General features: G+C 41.4%; 1 protein-coding gene across 2 annotated transcripts in view; it reads left to right on the top strand.

Moving 5' to 3' along the window:
* Nucleotides 1-3944: 3944 nt before the first annotated feature.
* The window catches only part of HPRT1 (hypoxanthine phosphoribosyltransferase 1), a 31368-nt gene continuing 23164 nt past the window's right edge, over nt 3945-12148 (top strand). Inside the window, exon 1 of one of the 2 annotated variants that reach the window (XM_070783894.1) lies at nt 3945-4141. In XM_070783894.1, the coding sequence (XP_070639995.1) occupies nt 4115-4141 (27 nt within the window). In that variant the 5' untranslated portion in view covers nt 3945-4114. Of the gene's footprint in view, nt 4142-4483; nt 9187-12148 lie in introns of those variants that run through there. The other variant, XM_070783893.1, reaches the window with a different exon arrangement.

The raw sequence follows: 12148 nt of genomic DNA on the forward strand, positions 1-12148 counted from the left end.
TCCTCAACCTGGCCTACACCATTATAGGGGGACTATATATTCCAGTTTGCCAAAGACAGTCCCAGTTTATGTGTTACCCTGCATCTTGTCCAATTTAGCATTTGTCCCAGATTTTTCATTTTCCTATCAAGTATTTTTTTTACTAATTAATTTATTTTTTGCTGCGCTGGGTCTTTGTTGCTGCATGTGGGCTTTTTCTCATTGTGGCAAGCAGGGGCTACTCTTTGTTGCACTGTGTGTGGGCTTCTCGTGGTGGCTTCTCTTCTTGTGGAGCACAGGCTCCAGGCACAAGGGCTTCACTAGTTGCAGCTCATGGGCTTAGCTGTACCACGGCATGTGGGATCTTCCCGCACCAGGGATCAAACCCATGTTCCCTGCATTGGCAGGCAGATTCTTAACCACTGGACCACCAGGGAAGTCAAAGTGTAAGTATTAATAGTTGAATCGAGATAAGCCAGGATGGGTCAGTTGCATACCACTGTTTAAATTCCAGCTTCTGCCTTGGCCTTGCCTACTAGCTTGTGAGATGCAATATGCAGAGAACCAAATTCTCACTTTAACACAGTTAAACCTAAGCAACAACCAGTGGACAGCCAGTGATAAACCTTCTCCCTTTTCCTCTCAAGGACAGTGTGCTGGGTGTTCACTTGTGTCAGCAAATGCACTCACACTATGAGTTAGAGACAACCGACTCATTCTTATCCTGGGTGGGGGTTGGGAGAGCAGTATTCACTACTCTGCCTCTTGCTGGACATTGGGTGTGTCAGCTGGGTGTGCCCATGCCAAAACCTGCAAGATACATGAAGCCACTAGGCAAGTGGACATAGGAAATTACATATGTACATGTATGTAAAATATATTCAGGAAATAGAGGTAGAAATATGTCCTGCCATAGAACATAATACAGCAAACAGTCTGAATGCTCTTGGTACAATAGTTATTCATTATATGTTGCAAATCTACAACCCTTATATTTTTTAAAACTTGCAGTCCACCCTTTCAGCAGGAGTTTAAAAAACTAAAGTACATAACTAATGAAAAATACTGAACTTGTTATTTAAGAAAATTGATCATGAATGTACAATGTGAACAAAACATTTGTTGATAATTATCCACTCATGGGTGGGGCTCCTCAGTGATATCACTGATCACATGAAAACCAGAAGCTGTATGCATGCCTGCAGAGACAGCATCATCTACCTCAAAGGTTTGTAGTTATTTTAAGAAAATTGTGCCCAAAGAGGATGACTTAAGGAGGTCCAGCTGCAGAGAGGGTAGCTTCATATTGCTCATGAATGACTTGTTTAGATCAAATACTTTTCAACATTCATTTACTTTTTGATGTCATGCTTCCTTGTACATGATGAAAAGTGAAACAATGGCTTTTAAGATGTAGCTCTACTAGCAGGAGAACTTCACAGTTAAATGATGTCAGTTTTATACTGATATCATGCGATGATTCAAATTGAAAATCAGTTATATTAGTCAGGGTTCTTAAGAGAAACAGAACTAACAGGATGTGTGTGTGTGGAGAGAGAAAGGGAGAGAGAGAGAGAGATTTTATGGACTTGGCTCATGTGATTGTGGAGGCCTGGCTGAGTCCAAAATCTGATGGAGAAGGCTAGCAGGCTGGAAACTGGGAAGAGTTGCAGTTCCAGTCTGGCTGGCAGAATTCTTTCTTGCCGGCAGGGGAGGTTAGCCTTTGTTCTATTTAGGACTTGAAATGGAGGTAATCTGGTATACTCAAAATCCAGTGATTTAAATGCTAATCTAATCCAAAAAACACCTGCATAGAAACATCCAGAATAATGTTTGATGAAATATCTGGGCACCACAACCCAGCAAAGTTGGCACATAAAATGAACCATCCCATTAGTTAATTCCAGTAATTGTTCAGTTTCTCATCCAATTCATGGAATCAAAGTAAAACTAATGAGAATTTAATCTGATGGAGAAACATCTGACATTGAGAAGGCTATTGTAAATTCAGTTTTTCAACATTTAGGATACGGATTTTTGCAGTGATTTTTTCCCCCATAGAAATACACAGTACCATGGTAAAAACAAGGTTCTTACTAAACAAAGAAACCTGTGGAGCAGAAATATACTCAGAATTGGCTGTAGTATAGAAATAATTCCTCATTCTGTCCACATAAGTGGATTACAAAATTGTTTCTTGAAAGGCAGGGGTGGGGCAGGGGAATGTTGCGTTATACCCATGCTTTTTTTTTACTGCTTTCTGCATGCAGATCTTCTAGTGAAGAATGGTGGCATGCCTAGCATATTTGACACCCAGAATGACAAAATTATGTGAGAAAATTATTTTGCCTATCTGACAAAATTATTTTCTGTTAAAATAATGGTATTACTAATTACTACAGAAAAAATAGTAATTAGTAAAAACCATTATTTTCTTGTTTCATCTTTAGTTTTAAAACAATTAAAAATTTAAATGAATACATTTCAATTTAAAATATATTGTCCAAAATCAGCAAAAGATGTCATATATGAACCAGATTTTCACTTACCAAACAAAAGGATTACCTCTTGTAGGTTGTACTCTGTTTGCTGTTAAAAAAATTTTTTTTTCACAAGTAAAAGCTCCAAGTTGTCACCTAAAATGACAAGGTTGAAATAATGATTTGTTTCTTTGTCTTTAAAATCACTGGCTTTCACCATTTATTTCAAGTCTCTGTTAAAATACAGGAGTATAGGGGTTGGAGAAAGAAACTGCAAAGCAGAAGCAAGCTGGAAGGGTTCTGAAGAGTTGGAACTTGATTTAGAAACCAACGTGGGCGGCTGAGTCCGCTTGTGTCAGGGGCCAAATATATAACCGAAACTTCTCTGATTTAACTTCCTAGGGCAACAGTGTTTGTTAAAGGAATAAGTAATAAAAATGTGCTGATATGAACGTCAACGTCTATACCCAATGGAAATACACTCATGATCACCAAAAGATAGGTACAAAAAGTTCGTAACTGAGAAAGAGACTGACGCTCCGAGTTCAATGACTTGCCCAGTTTCACAAATCTCCTCCCACCACGTACCTGTCAGTGGCCTTAATGGAGGCCACCAACTATGTGCTAGGCGCTGTGGTGGGTGCTGGAGCTACACAGATGAGCACAGTAGAAATGGAACAACTGTTATTGGCGTGCTCGACCTATTGGAGTGTAGGGAAAGATTTTCCCCCCCAGATTCATATCGGGAATTGTGGCGGCAAAGAATAAAGATCAGTGAAGGCGATAGCTCTCATTTACTGATCGTGCACCGTCTTCAGTGTTGTACACACACACACACACACACACACACACACACACACATTACATATATATATATGTAATGTAATGTAAAATATAATATATTATATATATATATATATATATATATAGTGTGTGTGTGTGTGTGCTCATAGAACACCGTCTACGTACATATCATTATTTCTCAACGATCCAAGTTAATACCCTCATTTTACTGAGACGCAAAAGAGTGGCTCAGTGAGTCTGATTCGCACAGTCAAAGAACAGTTAAGGTTTCCCTTCGGATTTATACCCTGTTCGGGTTGACTCTACGGTTCTAGGTCTCAACTCGTACACCCAGTTAAAGATTTTTGTTAGAATTGGGCCACGATTCAGGGAAATGGAAGCCGCAATGCAGTCCAAGGTCTTGGGAAGGGGACGCTGGGCGAGAGGAACCACGTGGTGACAGAAACCTGAAGAGTCGGTGCCCGATTTAGGGCCACTGGGAGGAAAGGAGGGCGGCGGCAGGTCTGGGAATTTGGGGACCGTCTGGACAGAGACTGAGGGAAAGCAAAAGAGAGGTTGCGGACGACTCTCCACTTCCTTGGGAAGAAAATTCCCACGGCCACCACCGGAGCGTGGAAACCCGCAGGCGCCCACGGAGGCGCGCGGGGAGCGCGCGGGCGGCCCTGGGCGGGGCGGGGCGGGGCGGGGCCTGTTGCTCCGGAGCTCTGAGCGGCGGTGGAGAGCGCTCCTGCAGACCTCTTGGCTTTCCCGCGCGGCGCCGCCCACCGCCGCGCCTCCGCCTCCCGCTCGGCCCCGCCACCGGCTTCCTCCTCCCCAGACTGCCTTCAGCCCGCGCGCCAGCCGGCTACGTTATGGCGGCCCGCAGCCCCAGCGTGGTGGTGAGCAACCTGGCTCGCGAGGCCCGTGGCGGCGGCCACCGGCCCCCCCCGAGCCGCGGGGCCGCAGTGCGGGCTTGGGTCCGGGTGGCCTGGGGTCGCGGGAAGGGGGGAGGCCGCATCTTCCTGGGTTCGGCCGCGTGTCACGCTGGGGCGTTGGGGTGACGGAACGGCGAGGTCGGGGTGGCCGCCTCTGGAGAGCCCCGGGAAGGAGGGCTGCGTGTGGGAGGAGAGGGTGGAAATGGCGTTTTGGTTGACATGTGCCGCTGGCGAGCGTGCTATGGGGAGGGGCCGTGGGCCAGTTCGGGAATGATCTGGCGCGGTGAGGGTGGGGGATTTCTTAGGAGAGGCTCTTCTCTGTAGGTTTGGAGTGTGGGAGTGAGGTCCTCAGGGCAGGTCCGGAGAGGGCCCCGGGCACGGAAACGACCACATGGGAGGCATGCGGGGACTGGTATTTTCACTTAGTTCTGCAAACACTATGATGAATATCTGTGGGAATGCGCATTGCTTCATTGCATCCTCGCGGCAGCCTTGGCAGCCGTAACCATACCTACATGCGTAGAAAATAGTTAACTGATATTAGGTAATTTTCCCACAGCCCAGAGGTAAGCCAGGCCTCGTAATCAGATATGCTTGAATCCCAATCCGTTGCTCTTTGATGTCTCAGGGGGCATAAAAAATGCGAATCTGGTCCTGACCTTCAAGGACATTGGTACCATAATCCGTCTCTGGTATCCTGTCTCCAACCTCATTGGTTCTTGTTTCTCCAAGAAGCCAAGCTGCTCCCTCCCCTTGCTCTCCCCTTCTGATCATGCTTGCTAAAAGAGCCAACCCTCTCTCAATAGTTAAATGCCTTAGCCTGCATTATTACTATTATTATTATTTTAACAGTTACCTTATTACCTGTTGATTGTCTCTCCCAAAAGGGCAGGAATCACAGTGCCTTGCACGTAAGAAATTCTCGATGATTTTCTGTTGGATGAGTAAATTAAATAAACCGTTGAGCCCTAAAAAAGAAAGGATTCTATTTCATATTAGGCCTTGTGACTTAAAGAGCAGTGGTCTTAATGGAGTCTGCCCTGGGATCCTATCGGATCCTTCAGAGAAGGCAATGGCACCCCACTCCAGTACTCTTGCCTGGAAAACCCCATGGAAGGAGGGGCCTGGTAGGCTGCAGTCCATGCGGTCTCTAGGAGTCGGACATGACTGAGCGACTTCACTTTCACTTTTCACTTTCATGCATTGGAGAAGGAAATGGCAACCCACTCCAGTGTTCTTGCCTGGAGAATCCCAGGGACAGGGGAGCCTGGTGGGCTGCCGTCTATGGGGTCGCACAGAGTCGGACACGACTGAAGCGGCTTAGCAACAGTAGCAGCTGGGATCCTATCATTGTCATTACCTGCCTATCCCTATTTAGTCCTCAAAACAACCCTCTAACAGAAGTATGGTTATCATTTTACAGATGGGGAATCTTTGAATCCTTTTAGGCTCTAAATCTCTGAAGTTATTGAAAGGAGCTCAGACTCAAACCTAGGTCTCTATCAAGCGCCATGTGCTTAAATATGATGCTAATAGTACCTACTCAGCTATTTTTATTCACTTGCTGAGGAGGTTGATTGGTTTTAAGTTTTGGGGTCCAATGCTTGCCCCAGCATACAGTGAATTATTTTTGCTATAACTGGCTGTTAGTTTTGTTTAAACATCAAGATATTCATTGTGTTTTTGGTTTGCAAATTCCTGTTCCCTTTTTTATTTCCTTCCCAGAAATTGTCTCCATGTTAGCAATAACAAACAGTTAAATAGTGCTTGCTATGTGCTGGTTACTAAGCCCTTTATACATATTAATTGGTTTGATGTTTATTTAAAAAATTTACCTGGCTCAGAGAGGTTAAGTAACTTTCCCAAGATGACCCAGCAATACTAGAATTTGAATCTAAGCTATCTGGCCCCAGAGTCTGCTCTTAACCTCTCCACTTTTAAGTTCAAAGTGACAGTAGTAGGTGTTTATTTAGTACATACTATGTCTTAGGCAGTGAAGTAAATATTTTACAACATTATCTAGTATAAATGCCCTAAGAATACAAAATAGATATTCCGAGGGACGTTGAGGGAGGTAGATAAATACTAGTATGATCTTGGAGGCATAGATGGATGAAGTAACTTACCCAGTATCAATCAGATGAAATTGACCGCCAGATCTACCTGGTAAGACCCATGCTACTTCTAAGTATGTCTCTAAACTACCAGGGAAAACTTGGACACGCTTGAACAAAGAACAAGCTTTTAAATTTTTGCAGGTTATTATGAAGCATCAGAAATACATTATGTGGATAAAATATCTTCTACATTTCAGGATGGCCGACTCCAGTACTCTTGCCTGGAAAATCCCATGGACGGAGGAGCCTGGAAGGCTGCAGTCTATGGGGTTGCTGAGGGTCAAACAAGACTGAGCAACTTCACTTTCACTTTCATGCATTGGAGAAGGAAATGGCAACCCGCTCCAGTGTTCTTGCCTGGAGAATCCCAGGGACCGGGGGAGCCTGGTGGGCTGCCGTCCATGGGGTCGCACAGAGTCGGACGCGACTGAAGTGACTTAGCAGCAGCACTGCTAGAAATGTAATCCCTATTAACTGGGCTTAAATCTTACCCTGCCACATTTTCACAGAATTGATAAAATAGTGCTTTCTTGGGGTCCACAACACTATCATTTTATCAACAGGATTTAGGCTGACAGTGTAGACCAAAATTATCCTTGGTGACCGCTGAGAAATGGAGTAGTTGAATTTGGTGGTTTCATTCTAAAATTGATTAATTAATGTGACATGCATCCTATAGATTCATCTTAACTTTTTCCGTCCATTTTTTATATCTAGGTATTACAGAAAGTCTGTAGGCAAGAGGTGGGAAAAAGACAAAAGGAACAACCAGATCAACAGAGAAGAAGGGTCTTGGAGTTCTTTTAGCTTTCTGTTAGCTTTCTGTAGTTCACTAGGGAGTAATTAGGCCGTGTCATTTTTACCGCCAGCGTGAAGAGATGCTAAAGATGAAGATGTGCTAGTGTCCTCTTCTTCCTCTGTAATTGTATAGTACATGCATCAGTAAGATTTATATGCTGTAAAATTGCCAGCCACCATTGTTAATATCAATATTGAGACTGTTACTTTCCTACCAGTGGCTGCCAAATGTCTAATATTTAGAAAAATTTGCTACAAATAAGAATTCAAACAGACATTTGAAATTGCTGTGAACTACTATCTTCAGCACTGTGCTTCTGATAATTGATAGGCATGTATTTTGCCCAGAGTTAACATGCCTATTATTCTACTGTGCACACTGGAAAGGAAAGATGATAATGTTGGCTAAATGCATGTCCTTGTACATATAGATAGTAGTTATGGGCCCGCTTACATAGAAGCAGGTAATAATTTATCCCTGAGTTGAATAGAATGCTGATTTTAATTCTTGTAAGCCTTAGATTCTTGTAAAGCTTTTAATTCTTTACCTATTAGAAGGGAGGGCAAGCAAGTGATGTATGTAATTTATTTGTAAGGCTGATATAAAATTGGAAAATGAACATACTACTAGCTTAAACTATTTTCACATTTAGGAATAAATGCATCAGAAATTCATAATTTTGGTCTTAAGATACCCTGAGTTATCACAGATTATCCCAAGGGTATGACATATCTGCTTTGGTGTTTTTTGAGAGTTTGAAGTGTCTGAATATCAAAGGTAAAAATATGCCACCTGGTCATTTCTGCCCATTCTGGAAGCTTGGGATTATTGTTGGTGTGTGTGTGCTAAGTTGCTTCAGTAGTGTCCAACTCTTTGCGACCCTACGGACTGTAGCCTACCAGGCTCCTCTGTCCATGGGATTCTCCAGGCAAAAGTACTGCAATGGGTAGCTATTTCCTCTTTCAGGGGATCTTCCTGACTCAGAGAACTCTTGTCTGTTAGGTCTCCTGCCTTGGCAGGCAGATTCTTTACCGCTATCACCACCTGGGAAGCCCGTATTGTTGGTTACTAAGAATAAAATAAAATGTATTTTATCTATTACTGTACACCTTTTAATTCACATTTTAAAACTCATTTCCTCACTTCCATTTAGTCTTGTTTAGACGCATAAACATTGTCATTTTTGGATCACAAATAGACCTAAGCCATCCAGCTCACAGATGATGAATTGATGTTGCATGTGTTATCTTCATTCTAGTTAATTTCTTTGCTTACTGTAATTTTAGATAATATATCTTTGTAATTAGACATCTTATGTACAAGCAACAACATTTTTCATGTATGAAAACCATTATTATAGATGTGACACATATAATTATTAAGAATTTGTGGCTCCAGTTTTACTGGAAAATAAAATAATTTTGATAAGTTATGATAGTAAAAGATGGATTTTGGTCCTAAACAAAAGATATATAGTAATGTTACATTTTTCAGTAATCTTTCATATTAATAAAAGTGCCTTGTAGATTTTACCATTAACAAGTTTATTATAGATGAGTTAGAATTTGAAAGCTACCTTCTAAAGCTCTGAGTAGATGCAGTCAGATTTCTGAACTGAGTAAATGGTAAGTGTCTCAGAGCTATTAATAACCTATCTTTTGGCCATTTCTGGCTGAACTGGGAATCATAGAAGGAAAGATGTATCTGCAAAGAAACCACATTTTCATTTGTTTTCCACTTCCAGCCCCTCCAGAGCTCTCCCCTAAATATTTTGGGGTTGGGCCCTTCCCAAAGCCATCCAGAAGCTTCTTTGTGAGCTTGAGGCATTTTAAGTTCACATGTTGAAGCTTTAGCCACCGCCCCGCCCCACCTGCCCTGCCAAGCAGTGGTATTTGGGAAGGTAATTAGGATTAGATAAGGTTGTGGGGGTGGGGCCTTGGTCTTTGAAGAAAGACACCAGAGTTCCCAGCCCCACGCCACCCCCAGCACACACATAGCCAGGAGAAGATAGCTGCCTACAAGCCAGGAGAAGAGGCCTCATAATGGAGCCTACTTTGCTAACCTTGATCTTGGACTTCACAGCCTCCAGAACAGTGAGAAATAAGTTACTATTACTGTTGTTTGAGCCACCCAGTCTATGATTTTTTGTTACAGCAGACTAATACACTTCTTTTAGGAAGTGTTGGTAGTAACCACTGTCCTTAGACATGCAAGCTACAAATAATACCATGTAATTTATACTCATATACAAGGTTGGGCATTTCTGTCACCTAGTTGATTTAGAAGGCTGTGCTAATTCGGTGCCAGAGACATGTCAGTCTAATTTACTCAGTTTGCAATTTAGGCAACAGAATATAATACTTTATCGTATACTTTAAGCTTAATATTTCTTTAGGAAGGGGTCATTGGTGCTAGGTGACCTTGGGTTCCATTTATCTTTAGTGTATATAAGCACTTTTGATAATCACACATTTGTGGGCTTGTGGGATTAGATATGGTACAGATTATAAGCTTTAATGTGCTGTATAGTTAGTCATATATATATATTTGTCTTTTCCATTAGATTATAAACTCTTTGAAGTCTCTCAATTTATAATCATCTTTGTATCCTCCTACAAAATCTGGCATAGTGCTATAATCAAGGTGGATGCTGAATGCATTTTTATGTAATTAAATATATATGATCCCTTCCTATCAAAGTACCCACTGGATTGTTAACTAATCCATATTAGATGGGGTTAATTCATATCAGATATTAATCAATTAATATTGAGGTTCCCAGGTGGCTCAGTGGTAAAAAATCCACCTGCCACTGCAGGAGACGTATGAGACACTAGTTCGATCCCTGGGTTGGGAAGATCTCCTGGAGGAGGAAATGGCAACCCCATATATTTATAGTGAATTATAACAAAGTTGTGAATTTATGTCTAAAGTACCTCAAGTGATGCAGATTTTATGAATTTTGTTTTTGCCTTTTGGAAAGAGTTATATTGATGTATTTTTTTTAATGCATCAAATAACAAAAAAAACCCTTTTACACTGAATGTGATATATAAATCGAATAGTACCAGTTGAAAATAAAACCTTTTCAATTGGAGAAAATTTGTTTAAAAATTTCATTTTTTGGCCATGCCACACAGCTGGAGGGATCTTAGTTCCTTGACCAGGGATCGAATCCGGGCACCCAGCAGTGAAAGCATGGAGTCCTAACCACTGGACTGCCAGGGAATTCCCTGAGATGGAAATGAATTTGGCATGATGACAGAATTCCTATTTGGGGCTATATCCCTGCTGATCTGTCTGTGTTAGACTGCGTGTCTGACTTGAACTCTGGTCAGAATTCACATTAGCTTTGATGGATACAAACAAGACTTGAAGTTCTTAGGATGCATGCAAAACCCATAGCCAGATACTGAGTCATTTTCACAGAAGCAGTAGTCTTCCGTGAAAGTCTTGCATGTTTCAGAGTACTGGGTGGGTCCTGGTTTATGCTTGTGACAGAGCAGTGAGTAACTGGGAGGAAGGGAAGCCATTTTGGTGCTCTGGATCTTGATTTTAAAGCACTCTGAAATGGTACATTTTTCATTCTTGTCAGGTAATAGCAGATCTAGTCTGACAAGCCTGACATGAATGTTTATCCTTGCATAGGATCTAGTAAGGTCTACCTCTCCTTTTCCCAAAACTTTGATTAGATTTCAGTTTATAAAATTTGGAAAAGTAATACCTTGCTTGTTATGAAGCATTATAAAAATAATACTCACTTAAAATACTCCTGTAGGTGTCACAGATGTCCCATTCCCATTCTTTTTGTAGTAATGTCTTGTGAAATAAGCCTGATGTGAATGCTGAGTTGGGTACATTAGTACTTCACCCTAGAGGATCTAGCATAATCTTTCTCCCATACCCAAAATAGGATTTTCCCCCCTGCGTATGAAAGTAATACATGTTTGTTTTTAAAACAAACCCATATTGACTTCAGGCTGCATGCCCAGCGAGTGCCTGTGCTCTGCGTGCTGCTGGACCTTGCCCGTGGACATGTCCCGATCCACCTGCCCAAATGACCACCAGCCTCCTGGCCACAGTTCCAGACGGAAGTGGCGTGCAATTACTACCAGTCTGACAGCACTTGAAACTCCACCAAAGTCTGGAAAACTCAGAACTCTGGGGACCGAAGGAAAGACGACATGAACTTCAAATTTCTTAAAATATAATTATCAATTCTGTGGATAATAGATGCATCTTAAAAATCTATTTTTACAATTTATTGAAAACCAAGCTACTTGTCCTTAAGCACCTAACACAGTGCTGAGTGGAGCAGGAGATGCTCAATAGATAATAACTGACTTGGCAAGATTTAATTATGGTTTGACCAATATTTCTTGCCAGCTGCCAAAGTTCATGTCATCAGCTTCTTGAATGTGATTTGGAAGATATTCCATCTTGAATAAAATGTGAAACAAAATATTATAATTCTGGTTGGTGTCTTTGGAATAAGCTGTATTAGCACCACTCTAACCAACTGAGCTAACTGGCCAGGTGCTGAAGAAATTTTAAATATAATGCCGAATAGAAATTATAAAGAAACTATAATTTTTTTTTAAGTGAAATTAACAATGAAAAAAACCCAAGTCAAGATTAATGTGCAGAAAGTGGCAGGTCCCCAGTTTTTACAGTTGACCACTGTTTGGTATATTCTTGCATACCAACCTTTCTTTTTTTTCTTGTCTTCCTTTTATTTCTATTATAATTTTTTATTCATAGATTTGGTTTTAATATATCTTAGAAAATTTCCCTATGCTTTTCATATTATATATGAAAAGACATACTACCACAACTAATTAATGAGGACCTGACTTTGTAAAAAGCAATATATACTCATCGAAGACAATTTGAAATATATAGCTAAATAAAATCACTGTAACTCCACTCCCCAAGATAAAGGTTTTTGTGATTTTATTATAGTTTTTCTGTGTGTATGCGTGCTAAATCACATCAGTTGTGTCTGACTCTGTGTGACCCTAAGGAGTATAGCCCACCAGGCTCCTATGTCCATGG

The sequence above is a fragment of the Bos indicus genome, chromosome X, assembly GCF_029378745.1.
Source record: "Bos indicus isolate NIAB-ARS_2022 breed Sahiwal x Tharparkar chromosome X, NIAB-ARS_B.indTharparkar_mat_pri_1.0, whole genome shotgun sequence".
In the NCBI taxonomy this organism is placed as follows: domain Eukaryota; kingdom Metazoa; phylum Chordata; class Mammalia; order Artiodactyla; family Bovidae; genus Bos; species Bos indicus.